At 43.5% G+C, this 20,785-nt stretch overlaps 1 protein-coding gene across 3 annotated transcripts; it reads left to right on the top strand.

The window, feature by feature from the left end:
* Positions 1 to 199: 199 nt before the first annotated feature.
* Positions 200 to 18,450, top strand: LOC309364875 (zinc finger protein RFP-like). 3 transcript variants are annotated; one of them, XM_081902846.1, is made up of 8 exons: positions 200 to 372; positions 6,452 to 6,953; positions 9,851 to 9,946; positions 10,303 to 10,533; positions 11,179 to 11,201; positions 12,873 to 12,991; positions 14,844 to 14,873; positions 17,243 to 18,450. In XM_081902846.1, exons 2-8 carry the CDS (start codon positions 6,555 to 6,557, stop codon positions 17,752 to 17,754), a joined length of 1,410 nt encoding a protein of 469 aa, XP_081758972.1. In that variant the 5' UTR covers positions 200 to 372; positions 6,452 to 6,554; the 3' UTR covers positions 17,755 to 18,450. The 3 variants fall into 3 exon arrangements, with proteins under 3 accessions (XP_081758972.1, XP_081758971.1, XP_081758970.1); XM_081902845.1 differs by lacking the exon at positions 200 to 372 and adding an exon at positions 896 to 1,125; XM_081902844.1 differs by lacking the exon at positions 200 to 372 and having other exon boundaries at positions 6,398 to 6,953.
* Positions 18,451 to 20,785: the final 2,335 nt, after the last annotated feature.

Below are 20,785 nucleotides of genomic sequence, written 5' to 3'. Positions count from 1 at the left end.
TTGGCTCTATTGTGACGATCGGCCGCATTCCATACATGGAACAGGGAGGCGGAGCTGTTCACGAGGCGGCGTTCTAAGCACCGCTGATTGGCTGCAGCGCGGAGCCAGTTCGCCCCGCCCCCGAACATTTGTCCATTCACAATTTATCAGCTGCTGCAATTTACTGAATCTTTTTTTTTTTCGTGGCGGGGATTTTGAGTTCTCTCCCTTCGGCTTCTCCTCCTTCCTCGTAATCTGAGTTGCTCCGGATCTGGGCGCTTGAACCGAAGGAGTCCCCTTTGCTCCGCCAGATTGGGACAGCTGCTTTTGCAGGTAAAGGGAATTCGCCTCCTGGACCCCGTTTTTAGGCTCAGTCGGTTGCCACTTTAATCGGTAGGAGTTTATTGCTCGTTTAGGCGTGCGCTTGTGTGCGCGTGCTGCATTTTGAACCCAGCAAAGCTCTTCTTAGGTTCTGGTTCATTCCTGCCCCTTTTCTCCTGCCCGCAGTTTCCTCACTGCTTCTTGCTCAGTGTCTCCCGGGCGTCTGCTTTAAAACCAAAAAGCATAAATAAATCCCAACACACTTGCAATATAAAAGCGAGGGACCCGCGCTTCCTGGAAATCGTTCTGCAGAAAGGAAAACTGGGGCGGCGTCGCAGGTGGTGGTTAAAAGGTCTCTTCCAGAAACTAAATAAATGTATCAGTCCGTGGTGTTTTTAGAGGGGGCGGGGGTTGTCATTGGTGTAGCGGGGGGGGTCAGAGAGGCAGCCCCCCCATCAAGTAAAACAATAGAAATACTTAACTGACCAATCACGTAGGTTCTGTAACAAAAGTCTTGCGCCCCCCCCCCAAAAAAAATCCTGGCTACGCTGTGTGTGTGTGTTAAAAATCCAACCCCAAATGTTGCAGCCCCAGTTTTTGGGAGTAAAGTTGCCGCATGCTCATTTTTTTAAAAGGGTTTCCTTCTCAAACCCGATTCTCTGGTTTGCCTGTCCTCAGTCCTAGGCCGTTTCCTGCTGCATCGGGTTCTCCTTTCTCTTGCTAGTAACCGGAGTTGCTCCGGATCCGGGCGCTTGAACCAAAGGAGTCCCCGGATCCTCCGTCCAGTTAAAATCGCTGCTTTGGCCGGTCGTTGGGGAGCGTGGCGTAAACGAAACCTAGGCATTGGGAACTGGCTTGTAGCCCGATCTTTCTTTCCCTTGTGGAGTTAAAAAAACAATTAAGAGACTTATTCTCAAAGAAGCGCGCGTTTTATTTTGCAGGTGGCTTCGCTTGCTGCGGCGGAGTGCAGGAGAGCTGCCTGGGCTTGTCGCAATATCTATTTCACCGCAATTATTTTTATTGATTTTTCCAAATGATTGCAAATCAGACCGAATTAATTCAGTTTAATCGCAATCGTAGATTTTATTCTCCCACCCCACCCTCACTTTTCTCGTTATTTTCTTGCCCGACATTCATAAAACCGTAGTTTCCTTATGCACAACTCATGGGATGCCTACTTTTAGATTGCAATGCAACTCCTTCCCTCCCCCAGTCTGCTTGGGAGGGGGGGCGAGCAAAAGTTGGCCTTGATAGTGGGGGGCAGGGCTCAATCCCATCCCATCCAGGACTGGATTAGGACAGTGCTCAGGCCTAAACGCTGCCCAGTTAAAAAGGCTCGGTTGCATTAACAAAAGTAAGTGTATTTTTCTAACAGGGAGGACAATGGAAATAGTCTTACATTTGCATATATAGTCTTACATTGGTCTTACATTTAGTCTTACATAAGTCTTACATTACAATAGTCTTACATTTGCATATATAGGCAAAGGATGCCACTTAACTCATTAGGTAAAATTGGAAATTCAGATTTGATTTATTTATAGATTTCTCCAAATCTGAGGCCTGTGGGGTTTGGATTGCATTTTTACTTTGCTTGCATAAAATGGAGGTTCTATGAGGTTTTTCTTCTGCTTTTAAATAAATTGCCCTCCAAGTTCAGAAGGCAAACAGACAGAGACCTGGGAGGAAGGCAACAAGAAAAACCATCCAGTGAACTATTTGTAAAAGTTTTTAATGTAAACCACTGAGCCTTGGACTTGCCGATCAGAAGGTCGGCTGTTCGAATCCCTGCGGTGGAGTGAGCTCCCATTGTTCGGTCCCAGCTCCTGCCAACCTAGCAGTTCAAAAGCACACTAGTGCAAGTAGATAAATAGGTACCACTGCAGTGGGAAGGTAAACGGTGTTTCCGTGCACTGCTCTGGTTTTGCCAGAAGCAGCTTAGTCATGCTGGCCACATAACCCGGAAAAACTGTCTGCAGACAAACGTTGGTTCCCTTGGCTAGCAAAGCAAGATGAGCACCGCAACCCCAGAGTCGTTAGTGACTGGACTTAACTGTCAGGGGTCCTTTACCTTTTTTTTTTTTACTGTAGAGGGCAGGAGAGAATGGCTCACTGTCAAGAGAGCCAGACCCATGTAGTATGTGTGCAATCTTCTCTAGGTGCTGTATTAGAACTAGAACCAGCTTCATTTAACCAACATGCTTATGTCAAACTAATGTGTGAAGGGTTTAATTCCACAGTAAGCGGTCCTGACAGGGTTAGCTGTGTCACTTCCCCTTACCTTGGGAGGAAATAGGCAATCTTGCCAATTGTCCCCACCCCCACCCCCGCCTGAGAAGCTTAGTATGTGCAGAGGTTATAGCTGGTTGCTCAAGATCAGCAGCCACATGGCTCTCACCAGCCACTGTTGTGTTCCTATTCCAAAAAAAATAGAAACTTTCACCACTTTGTAACTAAGCTAGATTTTACTCCCTGTGCAACTTTTCTGAAGCACAGGTTTCTGACCTCTGGAGAGTTTGTAAGTAAACCATTTTTTAAAAATATATATATAATTTTTTATTTGTTTTTTTAAAATATCATTTTCAACAGTAATTAAACATACTTTTACATCTTATTCAAATTTCTGACTTCCATCAATCCTGTCTGAAAATTTTCCAATCTAATCTCTGTATGCATTTCTTATCTTCCCTATTACATTTCAAACTCATAACCAATATCTCTATCTTTTTCTACTTTGTAACACTTCGTATATTTCTCCTGACAAAACCTCTTGTAGTCCTACTAGCGTAATTTATTGATTACAGTTGCTCTTCAAATAATTCATATACTTCTTCCAATCTTCTGTAAATCTCTGGTCCCGCAGGTTTCGAATCCTTCCTGTCATTTTGTCCAACCATTTTTTACCTTGCCTGGCATGTGGTCTTTTCCTATGCTGAGGGAAGAGGGAAATTTTGACTCGCTTGGAAGGGCACATTTTAAAGGGCCATCAACCTATATTTCCATGCTTTTCAATTTCTTTTGTGACTTTTCTGCTGGGCTTCTTTCGCCAAAGAGTACTTGCCCCAAACCTGGATCTTGGCATTCAGGAATTCTCATACGTTGTGTATGTATGTGTGTATATACCGGTATATATTGCACCAACAGAACTCTTGTCACCCAATGACATTTTAGCAATAGATTCCCACCAGAGGAAAAGCAGTACCCTTTGACAAAACGCATAATGAATATGTGGAATTTGCTGCCCCAAGATATGGTGATGTTCACTAGGGTGGGTTCCTTATCAAAGCCACTGACCACATTCCTTTAGAATAATTCCATCAACAAGATTATTTATGAGGGTGATAGCGATCTTTTTTAGTCACTGGGATTGTTTTATTGTGCATACTCCTTATGGATGTTTATCTTTCACTGTTTGTATAACTCATTTTTTTACTATGGTGGTGATGATGATGATGATGATAATAATAATAAATTTATTATTTATACCCCGCCCATCTGGCTGGGTTTCCCCAGCCACTTTGTGCAGCTTCCAACAAAATATTAAAATACAATAGTGCGTCAAACATTAAACGCTTCCCTAAACAGGGCTGCTTTCAGATGCCTTCTAAAAGCCTGGTAGTTGTTTTTCTTTTTGATATCTGGTGGGAGGGCGTTCCACAGGGCGGGTGCCACTACCGAGAAGGCTCTCTGCCTGGTTCCCTGTAACTTGGCTTCTCACAGCGAGGGAACCACCAGAAGGCCCTTGGAGCTGGACCTCAGTGTCCGGGCGGAACAATGGGGGTGGAGATGCTCCTTAAGCTATACTGGACCGAGGCTTAGTAGCCTATTTTGGCCATAAGCGATATATAAAGTTCAGAGGCAGTATGCCACTGAATACCAATTGCTTAAGGGCAAGAGCCAGAGAGGGCTACAGTCTTCAAGTCATGCTTGTGGGATTCCCAAAGGAATCCAGCTGAACACTCGGGGGTGGGGAAGGATGCTGGATTACTTTTCAGCTGGGCTCTCCAGATACTCTATTGCCATTTTACATAAGGCAGGTTCTGGACACAAGCCATCTATTAGTAATGGCAACATTCAGAAACCAGTGGGAGAGCCTTGCTATTCAGTAACAGAATTGAAAAGTAGCCTTCATTCATTCATTCATTCATTCATTCATTCATTCAATAGTGTTCCAAAGAGAACATTCCATGCAAACCACTTGAACTGGAATATGCAGGGTTGATACCATCAGAATGGCACTGGCGGACCTCATTTGTTTTGCTGTGTAATGGAATAAGATATTGTTAAGTATGCAAGCAGGAATTGAAAACTAGACAGCTGAGGAAGAAAAGGAAAGGGAGAAGAAAAAAGAATCAAATAGGAAAATGTTCCATTTAGGGTTAGATATAAGGGTTGAAATGTGAATTGGAATATAAATTTCTAATATAAAGCAGTAAATAGGGGAAAGTAGGGACGCGGGTGGTGCTGTGGGTTAAACCACAGTCCTAGGCCGATCAGAAGGTTGGTGGTTCGAATCCCTGCGACGGGGTGAGCTCCTGTTGCCCGGTCCTTGCTCCTGCCAACCTAGCAGTTCAAAAGCACGTCAAAGTGCAAGTAGATAAATAGGTACCGCTCTGGCGGGAAGGTAAACGGCGTTTCCGTGCGCTGCTCTGGTTCGCCAGAAGCGGCTTAGTCAAGATGGCCACATGACCCGGAAGCTGTACGCCGGCTCCCTCAGCCAATAAAGTGAGATGAGCGCTGCAACCCCAGAGTCGGCCATGACTGGACCTAATGGTCAGGGCTCCCTTTACCTTTACCTTTAGGGACACGGCTAGGAAGAAGAGCGGGAAGTCAACTTATCTGGGGAAAGTATATCAAATTTGATGTATTGATTGGTTAAAATTTGGAAAACCATTAAAAACTATTTGGCACAGGAAGAAAGAAAGAAAGAAAGAAAGAAAGAAAGAAAGAAAGAAAGAAAGAAAGAAAGAAACCATCAGAGTGGCTAGCTCACTACCAAAAGTAATTTCCCCTCTTTGCATGGTATTTGTCTTGCTTTGCCAGCTCATTACCCGCTGGGGGCAGTAGTTCCATTTATTTGTCGGGTCCTCATCTGCATGGCATTGTGATGCCTTTATCTCTTGCATTGCTACACCTTCTCATTGTATGTGATGTCCACCAAGTTACACTAAAGTTTCTGGCAAAATAAATATCTCACGCCTTTCATATTCCACGTGATAATTTTTTAAAAAACTGCAATAGACAAATAAGGCTACTCTTTCTAGAGTTTCAGTCCTTGCCTGTCTTCTGCTGTAAGAATAAATAACAAGGAGCGAGGTTGGGAAAAAGCAGGCTTTATGTGTATTACTCTGGAAGATAGCATTCCCAAATGGGTCTTAGTTGCTTTCTTTGCCTACACAGCTTTTATGTTTACACTGCACACAAAGCATGAGTACAACAAACTAAATTGTAATTACATCAACAATCCACTGTTATCTGTTGTTTAGTTGTTTAGTCGTGTCCAACTCTTTGTGACCCCCTGGACCAGAGCACGCCAGGCACTCCTGTTTTCCACTGCCTCCCGCAGTTTGGTCAAACTCATGCTGGTAGCTTCAAGAACACTGTCCAACCATCTCACCCTCTGTCGTCCCCTTCTCCTTGTGCCCTCCATCTTTCCCAACATCAGGGTCTTTTCCAGGGAGTCTTCTCTTCTCCTGAGGTTGCCAAAGTATTGGAGCCGCAGCTTCAGGATCTGTCCTTCCAGTGAGCACTCAGGGCTGATTTCCTTCAGAATGGAGAGGTTTGATCTTCTTGCAGTCCATGGGACTCTTAAGAGTCTCCTCCAGCACCATAATTCAAAAGCATCAATTCTTCATCAATCAGCCTTCTTTATGGTCCAGCTCTCACTTCCATACATCACTACTGGGAAAACCATAGCTTTAACTAGACGGACGTTTGTTGGCAAGGTGATGTCTCTGCTTTTTCAGATGCTGTCTAGGTTTGTCATTCTCCCTAAAACACAAATCAAAGTTGAATAAAGAGGAGTGGTCAAGAGGGGTATCAAAGTGGGAATCGGCCTCTGTGGCTGGTTGTGAATAAGCAGTTGAGTGATGTTTTCCTTTATTGGGGCGCATAATACTAACCTGACACTCTTGCTGCTGTTTCTTTCCAGGGCAGAGATACTGGCCTTTTGAACTCTTTTCCCATTGGGGCTGCTTCTGAGTGCAGGAGAAAAGAACTCCGTTCCCTTTGTGTTTCACTGAAATAGTGAAGCTATGGCTGAGACACCCAGGAAGAGGCTTCGCTTTGAAGCCACTTGCCCTGTCTGCCTGGCCTACTTTGCCGATCCTGTGACTCTAGACTGCGGACACAACTTTTGCCAAGGGTGCATCTCTACGTGCTGGGAGGAGGCTGGCACAGAAACCAGGTGCCCACAGTGCCGAGCAGCCGTCGGGCGGGATTTCAAATCAAACAGGTCTCTAGCAAGCATTGTTGAAATTGCTCAGCAGCTGAATTCCATGGGCCTAGAGGGGCCAAAATGTGTGACGCACAAGGCACCCATGAATTTGTTTTGCAAGGATCACGAAATCTTCTTCTGCCTTCTGTGTGACGCTGCACAACAGCACCCATGCAAAGCTGTGGTTCCCATAGACCTGGCTGTTGAAGAATACAAGGTAAGAATACTACATTTGATACGATTTGGGCATACAACCAATGCTACATTCTCAGAAATATCCAGGGCCAGGGTTCGAGAGTGGTGAGAATTCATACTCTCCTTGTGGGAGGGCTTTATATCTGATTCCAGGTTTGTGTGTGGTGACTTTGCAGACACAATTGCATGGAGAAATATGTGCTCCCATACCAAACTGCTTGTGTATTAAGGCCATCTTCTGGCCTTAATAGGCCAGAACTCCCCAGCCATTCAGGAGAATGTTGCTGTCTGTCTATGCAATTTCTGTGCCAGGGAGACTTTCCCAGTGCCGGCACTATTACATATCACGTTGCATATGACGTTTTGGGGATGGCAGCCTTGTGGGCTAAATTTCCCCAACACTGGGCACACGCCTCAGCAGTGGCGTAGCTAGTCATTTGGGTGCCCGGCACGGTGTGCGTGTCCTGCAGCTGGTGGCGGGGCGAGCTGCCCATGGGGGCGGGGCAAGCCAAGGCAGGGCACGCTGCAAGGAGCCTCTCGGCAGCCTCCCCCTCAGCTGTAGGGTGGCTGAGGTGGTGGGCAGATGCAAGCTCCGCGCTGCTCAAAAAAGCATCGTGGAACTTGCAGGAAGTCAGCCTGCTGCCTTCCCCTCAGGAAAGACGCATGGCTCAGGCACGCTGCAGGCCCTGCAGTGTGGCGCCCAGTGCCGCCAGCCTCACCTAGCTACCAGTGGCGTAGGAAAGGGGATGCAGTGGGTGCAGTTGTTATTATTTTTTTCTTCAATTTTTAAAATTAATTTTCCAAAAAGATTTTTTAAACAAACAAACAAACATCACCACGGTATTAAATCAAACTTATTTACATTTTTAAATGACTTCCTCGTGTCCCCCAGTTGAATTTCAATGTATATTATTTTAATGGTTTTCCAAATCCAGTATTCTTAAAAAAATAACTTAATCACTTAACATCTTTCTTTCCATTTCAATATTAAAAATATTAATTCATCACATTATATATTTAAATCCTAAGCCTATCCGGTGTTTGCAAGTTTTTCCAATTAATTTAACTTAACATATTTAACTGAATAGTCTTTAAATTTCATCCACTCTTCCTGGTACTCCTCCTCCTTCTGGTCACGGACTCTTCCAGTCAGGTTGGCTAGTGCCGAAAAATCCATCATCTTCATCTGCCAATCTTCCACCATTGGTACTTCTTGTGTTTTCCGCAGTTGTTATTATTTTTTAAAGTGTCATGAGTCCAATTTTTATTTATTTATTTTAAAAAGACATTTTTTGCCTTTTTGTCAGCCCCCTCAGTGATGACACCTGGGGCAGCCCTCACCTACCGCACCCCCTTCCTACGCCACGGCATCTCAGTAGGCCTCTTTGCCTTTGCTCTGTGCTTCGTGTGAACTACGCCAATGTTGTTTGACGTGCATTTAGTAAACCAGACTGTTTCATTTATTTTTTCCTCCATTAAAAATATCTGAACTTTTCCTAAAGATCAGTGCAGTCTAATCTAAACATCTGATTAGCTATTACTAGTACTACTACTACTACTAGTAGTAATAAAGCCAAGTAATATGGTTTAAACAATTTCAACTTTTTTTGAGGTATGTGTGTGTGAATAATTTTTTGGGGGGGAGACCTGTAAATACACGTCAACTCAGAGACATATGGTAGACTTGGTATTGTTTAAATTTTTAAAATGAAGGTTCTACAAACTGTTAGCATAATTCCAGCATGTACTAAGTATTTATATTTTTTTACGGATTCTGTAGCTGTGGTTCCTGCATTGTAGGGGGCTAAAGTTGGGTCCCTTCTAACTTGACAATTGTATGATTCTATACTGTTTGTATGTGCATTGATGGTCAGGGAAGCTGGGACTCAGAGAGTCCTTCTTACAGGCCCTGCCACATGAACAGGAGCACGGTTATCACTATTTCTTCTCTCTCTCTGTCAAATAAGATTTTGGTGTGTGTGTGTGTGTGTGTGTGTGTGTGTGTGTAAATCTCTCAAAGTCAACAAATTTTGACTTCTGCCCTCGTGCCTACAGGACCGCCTCTCCTGGTATGCCCCGCGGAGGACTTTAAGGTCCATAAATAACAACACTTTGGAAGTCCCGAGCCCCAAGGAGGTTAGATTGGCCTCAACCAGGGCCAGGGCCTTTTTGGCTCTGGCCCCGGCCTGGTGGAACGCCCTACCACAGGAGATCAGGGCCCTGTGGGATTTGACATCTTTCCACAGGGCCTGCAAGACAGAGCTGTTCCACCTGGCCTTTGGGCTGGATTCAGTCTAACCCCCGCCCCTCTCTCTTTTTTTTATGGAATCCCTTATATGGGATTTGTATATAAATTTTCCCTCGGCTCTTTTTGCTGGCCCATGTAGGACCAGCATGGATAGTTGGCCCCGGTTAATATTTGATGTTTTCTCCCCTTATGGCTTTGATTTATAGGCTACCACTAAAACGAGGCTGCATTTTAAGCTGCATTTAAAACTGTATTTTTAACTTACATTTTAATCAACTGTTGTTTTGTGGTTTTTTTGTGGTTTTTTAAAAAAATGTTTTTACTATATTTATATTCAGTGTTAGCCGCCCTGAGCCTGGTCTTGGCCGGGGAGGGGAGGGTATAAATAAAATTATTATTGTTGTTGTTAAGTTGTGGGTGAACATATCAGATGACACAGCGATTCTTCAAACAGTTCTTGTTTATTCACAGGCCAGAACAGAACTGAACTGAAGGGCTCAGTTAGCCTGCTTATATAGAGCTCTAGTACAATGTAACTGTAACAATTTTCTAAAACTATCCAATCACTGAACGTCACTTTTGATCCCTTATTTGCATAACTATCTACAGTATCCCCCTGCTGGCCCAGGGTGAGAACTTCAGTACATAACAATTATTATTATTATTGACAGGATCGGATTTTTCGCTGCCTAGAAGTTCTGAAGGAGGGGAGAGAAACCATTCTGCAGTATACAGAGAACTTGGAAAATGAAAGCCAGGATCTGCTTGTAAGTGCCGATTTTTTAATTAATTAACATCATATCTCTCTTCCTCCCAGAGGGGCCCAGAGACCACTATTTGTTGGAACTGAGCAAGTAATGGAACCAACAAGATGGTTAAAAGCCATGAGGCGTCCCAGATCCTCAGCATTACTTGGTTTCTTTTAGAAATTACCGGAATATTTCACAGAAACATGGAGAGTGATATCTTAATGATAGACTCTTAAATGTTTTTAGGAAATTATTTCCTGCTGGATGTTGATGCCATTTTTTATGCCCTTGGTATGAAATCCTATCTCTCTTGATGGTGCAAACATGGATTATGTTGGCCTGATTTTCTGCTCTTTATATTCTGCTTGTTGCAGGAGCTAATGAAAGAAGAGAAGGGAAAAACAGTGGCAGAGTTTGGAAATTTATGCCAGTCTCTGAGAGATCAAGAGAAGCTCCTTTTGCAGGATATGGTAAACGTGGAGAAGTGTCTTGCAGTGATAAAGAAAAGTTGCCTGTTCAGGTTCTCTGAAGAATTGGCAAGTCTTGGAGGTTTCATTCAGGATATGGAAGAAGTGTCTCAGAAGCCAGAAATTGAATTCCTTCAGGTAGGAAGAGTAGAAACAAACTATTCAAGGGGAAAGCGAACTCCATATTTTGGCATTTCTCCATTTGTATATACCATATGATGGAGCCCAATTTTATGATTGTTGTTTATGAGGTTTGTAGCATACAACATCCCAGATAAATGTCTAATTTCACTTCACTGTGGATCAGTCTGATAGAATAGGTTTGTATTTTTTTTTTAATTCTGTGGTCATGTGTGTGCTCCTAATGCCCTCCTAATTAGGGTATTTTTTGCAATCATTCCCTGCTTGTGGGTATCTGCCAACCTCATGTTGAGAACAGGAGGAAGAACCCTCAGTCTGATCCAGCAGGACTCTACTGATGTCCTGTTTCAGGGCTGGAGACTTATGTTTTTAATATTATTCTTACTTTATATACCGTATTTACTCAAATGCAATGCACACCTTTTTTGGCCAAATTTCATCGCAAAAATTAGGATGCACATTAGATTTGATGGCACCAGCAAATACTTTTTGGGTTTCAAAGTTTTGAAAATTGAGGTGTGCATTTGATTAGATGGCATATTAGATCTGCTTAAATAAGGTAATGCTGTACTTTGGCTCCGTACAGAGCCTGAAGGAGTCTTTATAGTACATTGAAATCTCTGTTCTTTCTTCTTTCTGTAGGAAGCTAAAAGCATATTGCAGAGGTAAGTGGATCTCACTAATCTCTTGTTCACACATTGCTCTTTTCATCCTTGTACAGCATTCCTGTTTCTAATAGTTTTCTTCTGTTTCCACTTGCTTGGGGTTTTTTATTTTATTTTTTACCTGCCTTAAGAAAGGCTTTCTAGTTATTGGTTGAATTTTACCCCACCCCCATTTATTAATACAGCTGATCAATGGTTTTTTCCCCTGGGGGGGTGCAGAGGTACGCATATCCCTAAACATTTTGTGAATCTAAGTTTGGCCTCATTGAGGGGCAGTATTTCAACATGAGTAAGAAAATGAGAGTACTTCTAAACATTATTTTAGAAAAAAAGCACTGCAGCTGATGGTAGTCTGGGTGTCGTGTTCATCTTTCTTCTCTTTCTGCTCACATTAAATCAATCTCCAAGAGTCTTTTGCATGCACTTTATTTAGATTCCTTCTACTTTCAGTCTGGCTTTGGAACAGAAACTGCTTTTGTTGCCTTAGTTGTGGATGTTCTTCACTGGTGGGTGGATGGGGACCAGTGCAAACTGATTGCGGCTGATCTAGATCCCTTCCATTTTGACTTTCAGCCCTGCTCTCTTGGCCTTAGAACCTGTAGGTTCTCACCAAGAAAACTAGCACTAATACACCCAGGAACCTCACCAAAATGCTGGAGAGGGTGCACCTCCACAGGCACATCTCTCCACATGTGGTGGGAGTGCCCCCAAATCCAACTATTCTGGACAACAGCCATACGATAAATATGCAAAATAACCAAGCAAGTATTAGAAACCACCCCAGAATTGGCCCTACTAAACATCTTCCAAGACAATAATGCCCACTTACACCACAAACAACTCATAACCCAACAACTTTCAGCAGCCAGAAACACCATAACCAGACACTGGAGAGACCTGTCAGGAGTAAGCATGGACCAATGGTACCAAATAGTATGGGAAACAGCCCTACTAGAAAAATTAACCAATAAACTGAAACCGACGCAGGGCAAATAGAAGAAGACGCCTTCACCCTGGTATGGCTCCCCTTTATCACATACACAGCCCAACAAGACAATGACAAAAATCCACCCACAGCATACAAATCAATATGGCTAACCTGATCCAAAACACCCACCCACCCCACTCTCACATGAAAACAAAGACCACCAAAGGAACACAAGTGAACAACAGAGAAGCTGCACAAGCAATGCTGACACAAAACCCCACATATATTAAGTAAAATAGAAACATTGCCACCCGACCCCACCCCCACTCATCTCCGCCCCACCTCTTTCCTCCTTTACTTCCTAATGTCTCAACAAATGAAACCGATTTGTAAAAAAAGTTACATGGGGGGAAAAATAAGAGAGAGAGACATTGCACATACTTTTGTAAATCAAGAAAATCTTTAATAAAAATACATTTTAAAAAAAGAACCTATTGGTTCGCTTGGATCTCTCAGGTGGCTTTTGTTACCATGTTATCCTTCTGGGTCATCTTGAAAAGGATGGGGATTGGGGGTGCTTTGTTGAAATGGCTTTTCTCATTCCTGAGAAATAGGACTCAGAAGGAAGTTTCAGGCTTAGACGTGAGGCTTTCTGCCATTCCACTGTATTCCAAACCTTTCTTGTGCTTTCCTTAGGGATTCTGAATTGCATCAATGAAGGGGTAATACTGTTTTCTTTCCAGATATGATAAGAAGAAGCAATTTGAGAATCCGTTCTTTTTCTACACCGTGCTGAAGTGGAGGATTGAGGAATTTCGTGATAGAAATATCTGTCTGAATAGTATCGTGCAGGAGCTAAGGGGTATGAAAACAGGGGTTGGGCATTGGATCTTGCCACAGGGGCTGGAACCAAAAGTGGGAGAGGCCGGCCACCTGTCAATCTTGTGATATCATTTGAGGTTGGCTGACTTAACTGCTGAGGTGCAGCAGCTTTGGCATGAATTGTGTTTGAGTTTTTTCTGTGGCTGATGTCACACAATGCTGTTTTGCTAAGTGCCAAACCCAGCAGGCCTAATAAGGTCCACTGGTTGGAGGCTCTCTGCAATTGTATTAACGAATAGCTGCAAGGATTCTATACTGGATATTATTTTTATTTAAAAGCATTTATAAACCACCTGGTATTTTTGAAATCTCTTAAATCAGTGCAAAATAGAAAAACAAACAGTATCATTAAAACAATAGTACAGTCAAAACCCAATAAAACAGTAGCATGAAAGTATATATATGACTAGGGCCTGCTTGAAACAGACCCATTGAAATCAATGAAACGAAGTTGGTCATGTCTATTAACTTTAATGGGTCAACTCTGGGTGAGACTAGCATTGAATCCCACACAAATAAAACAGGAATTCAGATTTCTCAAACGCATAAAACAGGGTCTGATGTTATGCATCAGGAAAAGCAAATCTTTACAAGATGTCTGAAGCAATTGATGATTCCTGCTTCGTCTACGGCAGAGGAAGGGCATTCCATAATATAGAGGCAGCGACAGAAAATGTCCGTTTCAGGGTCATTGCCCTATGACAGGCACGTTCAAAGTCCGTTTTGGGGGCCTTTGGGTTTAATCCGGCCACTGCGGCAGTTTATTTCCTGGGGCAAAAAGTTCAACAGCATCAATCCTAGAAAAAAAAGCTCAACTTCAATCCCAAAAAGGTCAACAAGTTTGTCCGGCCCTCACGCGTGTTCACTTCATCTAATCTGGCCCACTTTTTAAAAAGCTTGGGCACCCCTGCCCTATGATATTCTGAAGAGGTTGGTGCCATAAGTACAACTTTCAGATGATCTAAATGACCTTGCAGATGTTGGTGTGAAAAGCTCTAGGTTAGCGTGGAGCTTTTGCATAGTGGTTGGGACCTGTGTATCCACACACACACACACACACACCTGTGTTGCTGGACTACAACTCCTATTATCCCTGACCATTGGCCTGGCTGACTGGCTGAGGCTTGTGTGAATAGTAGTCCAACAACTTCGGGGGGGGGGGAGGAGAGATTTCTAGCTAGAGTGTTCCTCCCAGAGCTGCCCTTTAGACCTAGCAACCATGCTTTCTCCCACCCCAGCATAATTTACATGGGTAGGATGGTCCTGGGTGAGCGATGGGGAGGCAGCAGAATTATTTTTTTAAAAAAGCTTTACCCCCCCTCCTTTTCCATTCCGTTCCAACATACTGACTTAGATGTTATTCTTAGATGTTATTTTTTCTTCCTGGCTTAATTGGCAGATTAATTTCCCCCTCCTCACTTGAAGCATGTTCAAAACTGAAATCCAATTTTTCATCTTAAGAAATGGAACTTGGTGCGCTTGCGGGGACAGCAAGATCTGAACTCCCTCGGGGACTTTTCATCCAGTGCCCCCACCCCCTCCTTCTTTACGAACTTGGGGGTGCTTTATTGGGCATCCGGGGATGAGAATGCATCTTCCCTTATGCCGGGAAGAATTTGGGAGGCTGATTACTCCCATCTCAGCCTCTAATTACCTTGTGGGAGCTGGAGCGATGGTATCGCCGGCCATCTTCTGTGGCGCCTCAAGCGTAAGCACTCAGTTTATCTATTAAAGAGAGTGATAGATCTTTTTCAAAAATATTTTTGTGACAAATACAGTTGTGTGACATTTTATCTCTGTTTTCTTTTCTCTCCCCCCATCCCGGCTTCCAGGTGTTCTAACTGGATTTAATGCAGCCACAGGTAATTTTGGGGACTGGTGGAGGACCAAATTCACAGAAGGGATAGGGACGTCTTTTTTTTGCAGAAAGTTGTTATTTGTGTTTTATGGGGGTTGCCAGTTTAGGAATGTTAAACAGATTAACCCATAAGTTGTCCACATGCAGGACACAGGACAGCCGCATAGACTGCATTGCTTGGGAATTCTACGAAACCAAATAAATCAGTACAGCTTTTAACATTGGTGCAGTTTTGAAAGATCCTGTCCTCCATTTTGTTTTGTTTTTTTAAATAATCTTTATTACTTTTAAGACTTACAAGAAAAGAAAAAAGAAAAAAAAACACAAAATAGAGCAGAAAAGAAAAAAGGAAAAACAATACATTTCAATATATAAACAATACAAAACACAACCTTAACACACTAAACTAAACAAAACAACAACAATTTAAAAACATATACCATATCATTTCATTACTCCATCTTTCATTCCCTTATTTCATCGACCTCCTCTCACCTCCCTTTTTGTATTCCACTTCTGTTACTTGTTTCAGCAATTCCTTTCCATCTTTCTCTATTTTTGTCATTAAGAATATCTTAACATAGTTTTAACCTTATTTTCCTTTAATACTAAAGTACTTATTTATACTTAACTCCTTATAACATTTCTACTAAAGCCATAAAGTTTCATTCCAACAATTTTCTAACACTCATTAATTTTACAATATTTCTATATATAAACTTTAAACTTTCCCAATCTTCTTCCACCATCTCTTCTCCCTGGTTTCGGATTCTGCCAGTCATTTCCGTCCATTCCATACAGCTCATCAACCTGGAGATCTTCTGTCCGAGGCTCTTAAGTCTTTTCCAAGTCCCTTCTGCAGTTCTTCTTCATATTCTTTGATGCTAAAGATGCTAAAGAACAGGTCTCGGGGGGGGGGGCCCGACCCCACCATGCCCCCATTCCCTCTCGACAGGCCAGCCAACTCTCCACAGCTAGAACCAAGATCCATACAATATCTCAAATCATGTTTCAAAGCTCATCGAGATCCAAAGGCCCCCACAACTCCAATCACCTCCTGACCCAGATTCAGGACCCAAAGGTCAGTAAATCCCTGCATGAAAGGGTCTATCCAACCTTCCTGATTCTGTCCTCCATTTTGGTTCAAAATGGCATCCAACTGTATAAAAACTTCCTTCATCTCGGGAACCATAATGCAAAGTTTGGTTACAATATCTTAAGAGCCGCCCAAATGCGAAGCTAACAGACAAACCAATATGACAGATGAGGGCAAAAGCCATTTTCTGCTCTTGTTGTCTAGCCAATGGTACTCAGAGGTATTGCACTTTTGATCCAAAATGATTAGTAGCCATTGCTAAACTCATTCCACAAATTTGTCTAATCCTCTTTTAAAGCCACCTAAGGGCTTATTGTGAGGGCTGGGCCCTGCTGAGGCCGTCGCTTGCAGTCTTGGCTGTACTCCTTTCTGGCAAGTGTCATTCCTTGACTGAGAGACGTTTCTGTTGAAATTTTACCTCAGAGTTTTACCTCAGAGGAACGAGAGTTGTTGTAAAAGGACTAATCAAAAGACATTGAAGAAGAATTAGGTTACCTTGGTAACCAATATATCCCATAGCACATACACCTAACTATGAATCCTGAGACTTGAGTCTCTCTCTTTGGACTCATCTGCATTCGTCAACTTATGATGTTATAAATGCATTATAACAGATGGTGCCATAGAGCTGAAATCCCAAGAATTTCCATTGTGAGCTTTTATAACATTTCTTTTCACAGTGCTTTATAGGTATACAGATCCAGCCTTTGCATTCTCTTTCCCTTCCCTCACAGACTTCAAATTCCTATTTCCTAACTGCTCTTCCCTCACTCCTAATGGATTCTTTACTGCTTTGGAATGCTCCTGTCAATCACAAGCACATCCTCACAGACTTTCTAGCATTTTCCCTCAGCCCAGGTCCGCTTGCAGCATCAGAGCTGGGCTGAGAGAAAAGTGGCTGAAGCAACAGAGCATGAGAAATGTGACTTTGAGCCTTTAGGAAGCATCTGATTTCCTCCTCAAAATATCCAGTATGTGGCAAGGCATAATTTAGTCATTCGCATATATATGTATAGTAAACAGATTTGCACACATAGAAACATAGAAATGTAAAGCTGGAAGTGAACCAAGGGTCCTTTATTCCACCCCCCCTCACATTGCAGGAATCTCAACTAGATCATCCATGACAGATGGCCATCAAACCTTTGCTTAAAAACCTCCAAGGGCAGGGAATCCAGTATCTCTTGAGGAACTCTGTTCCACAGCTCTTACTGTCAGAAAGTCATAAGTTGAAACAAAGCCCTTAATTATGCTTTTTATTTCCCCAATCCCTCTAGAAACTATAACACTGGATCCAAAGACGGCTAGTCCCCAACTCATCGTGTCAAGGGATTTCAAAAGTGTGAGACACGGAGGCAAAGATCCAGATCTGTCCACAAATCCTGAGAGAATCTATGACGACTGGCCTTTTGTGATGGGCTCCCAGGCCCTCAGAGGGGGCAGATATACCTGGCAGGTCTTTTTGGGAAGTGAAGGAGACTGGGCTGTGGGAGTCTCTCAGAAGAATGGTTCCTCAACTCCGAAGAGAAATGAGATATGGCAAGTTGGGAAGTGGGATGGGGAACATTGGGCCTCCTGCCCCTCATGTTACCGGGATCACTCTCTGCCTTTCAGTGAGGAGATCCAGAGGATCCGAGTTGTTCTGAACTGCAGGGTGGGACAGCTAGTGTTTTATGACGCTGATTCGGGAGCTGAGCTCACTGAATTCAAAGATGTCAATTTTGGAGGACGAGATGCATTCCCCTTCTTTCGACTGTCTGAAAAGGGGTATATCGCCCTCATTTCCTAAATTGTAGGATTTTCTGGTGTTACTGTCCAGGTTGTTGTTTTTTTAAGTCAAACGTTTTATTGGACAAGAGCACCTATGATAGCTCTGCAAAGGCCCAGACCAGCTTCTAGTCAAAGTCTCTGAACTAACTGAAACCGGAGTCTGTTTTTCTTTGCCTGCCCTTTCCCAGATTTCCCTCGGCAATTTATTTCTTTTAAAAGGAGACGTAATCTAATTGAAAATAACTCTTTATCCTAAGCAATGGCAGAAGAGTTTTTATACAGGCAGTCTTTCAGGACCCCCAATTCTGCTTTCAGAGCACACTTACTCTGAGGTAAAATCCTGTTCAATACGGCTTCGCAAAGATGTTTATGATTTCAGCCTATTTCACTTTCCTCTCTCATATCTCACCCTTCCCTCAAAACGCTTGGGTGGATTGGATTGTACATTATTCTCCCCTACCCAATTCATAGTTACAACTCTGTGAAGGAGGATAGGCTGAGATGGAATGACTGGCCCAGGGTTCACTTTATTTATGTTACCATTTGGGCGTGTACCACACACCAACTAGATTTCCTCAGGAGCTTTCTTTTTTTCTTTCCAAATGTGTTCTGGAGACTAATGTGACGGAGTAATTCCTTTTGTAACAACAATGTCCCCCTCCCTTCTTGATACGTACATCCACATTGTGGCTGAATAAAAGTGTTAGTCTTTTAAGATGTCTTGATGGTGTTTTTGTTGCAACAGACTAAAACTACTGTTTTATTCAAGAAACAGACATGGGACGACTGGAGAGTTACCTTCTTCAAACTTCCCTAAACAGGGCTGCCTTCGGAGGTCTTCTAAAAGTCAGATAGTTGTTTATTTCCTTGACATCTGATGGGAAGGTGTTACACAGGGTGGGTGCCACCACCGAGAAGGCCCTCTGCCTGGTTCCCTGTAACTTAGGCTTCTCGCAATGAGGGAACCGCCAGAAGGCCCTCGGAGCTGGACCTCAGCGTCCAGGCAGAACGATGGGGATGGAGATGCTCCTTCAGATATACTGGGCCGAGGCCGTTTAGGGCTTTAAAGATCAGGACCAACACTTTGAATTGTGCCTGTGAGCTGTTACAATGCTTCAAAGAAAGGACAAAATGCTGCATGTTCATACCTAATCCTAACTACTGACTTCACAGCCCTCGATTTGAATTGGGCTTGTTTTCTCTCCTATATTCTGCTCTGGCTGAAGCCTTGAGCCAGGAAAACATACAACCTGAATCTGGATCTCTGAGTAGCAATCTTCACACACATGCCTGAAGATAGAACCAGGCAGAAGCATTTATCCAAAATGGCAAACAAACAATAAGAATAAATTCGATAAAATTACATAGATAGTCTCCAGTTCAAAACTGCTCAGCCTCTTCCCCAGGTCTAGATGTGCCAGTGAAAGGCTGAATACACACCATCCATTTAAATCTATTTAAATCAATTCTTGAAACTGGTTTGTTAAGGGTGCTGGGAATTGCAAGTTAAATGATAGTTCTCAGGGTTCCATGTTTCCCTTTGCAAAAAAATATATAAAAAACTATGAAGCGCTGGTAGGACCCCCAATACAGTGTGCAAGGGGAGCAGATGGGAGCGCCCTCTGTCAGGCAAGTTCAGTTGCTTGCATTGATGGAACAATCTCCTTAGTGCTAAGCTGAATGCAACCCATTGTTCTTATAGTATGGTAAAAGATAAAGGACCTCTGGAATGTTAAGACCAGTCAAAGGGGATTACAGTCATTCCTCGGGTTACAGACGCTTCGGGTCGTGCACTGCACTGAACCTGGAAGTACCGGAACAGGTTACTTCTGGGTTTTGGCGCATGCTCAGAAGCACCGAATCGTGACCCGTGCATACGCAGATGCGGTGCTACGGGTTGCGGATGTGCTTCCCGCACGGATCATGTTTGCAACCCGAGCATCCACTGCATGGGGTTGTGGTGCTCATCTTGCTTCAGGCTGAGGGAGCCGGCATTTGTCCACAGAAAGCTTTCCACGTCATGACTAAACCGCTTCTGGCGCAACGGGACATCATGACGGAAACCAGAGCACACAGAAACACCGTTTACCTTCCCGCCACAGCGGTACCTATTTATCTACTTGCCCTGGTGTACTTTTGAACTGCTAGGTTGGCAGGAGCAGGGACAGAGCAACGAGAGCTCACTCCGTTGTGGGGATTTGAACTGCCAACCTTCCAATCCGCAAGCCCAGGAGGCTTGGTGGTTTAGACCACAGCGCCACCTGTGCCCCTGTGCTTACACAACCCCTGCTTGATTCAAATACTGGATTCCTTGCACGTGCCACAAAAAACCACAATTTGGGGGTGTTGTAGCATCAAGTGTTCCAACAGGTAACACCATGAAATAAAGTGCACTGCAGCAGTTCGGCCATCACGTTGTTAGAAGTCCATTTTTGCTCCAATTAGTAGATGGCAGCAAGAAAAGAAAAAAAAGACTGCAGCTCCTGTAACAAAATAGAAGTTACAGGCTAGGCAAAGCAAAGTTGGCATTCTATGCACAGTGACTGAGCTGGGAAGGTGTTGTTGTTGTTGTTTAGTCGTTTAATTGTGTCTGACTCTTCATGACCCCATGGACCAGAGCACACCAGGCACTCCTGTCTTCCACTGCCTCCCGCAGTTTGGTCAAACTCATGCTGGTAGCTTTGAGAACACTGTCCAACCATCTCGTCCTCTGCCGTCCCCTTCTCCTTGCGCCCTCCATCTTTCCCAACATCAGGGTCTTTTCCAGGGAGTCTTCTCTTCTCATGAGGTGGCCAAAGTATTGGAGCCTCAGCTTCAGGATCTGTCCTTCCAGTGAGCACTCAGGGCTGATCTCCTTCAGAATGGATCGGTTTGATCTTCTTGCAGTCCATGGGACTCTCAAGAGTCTCCTCCAACACCAGAATTCAAAAGCATCAATTATTCAGCGATCGGGCTTCTTTAAGGTGTGCATGGGGGCTTTGCTGGGAAAAATTGTTGGCTTTAATTTTAAAATAATGGCTGAGTTGTAACACATAGACAAAATTTTCGAA

The sequence above is a fragment of the Podarcis melisellensis genome (genome assembly GCF_964234715.1).
Source record: "Podarcis melisellensis genome assembly, chromosome: 2".
Taxonomy (NCBI): Eukaryota; Metazoa; Chordata; class Lepidosauria; order Squamata; family Lacertidae; genus Podarcis; species Podarcis melisellensis.
The sequence above is the reverse complement of the archived record's forward strand: the minus strand, read 5'-3'. Positions and strand labels throughout refer to the sequence as shown.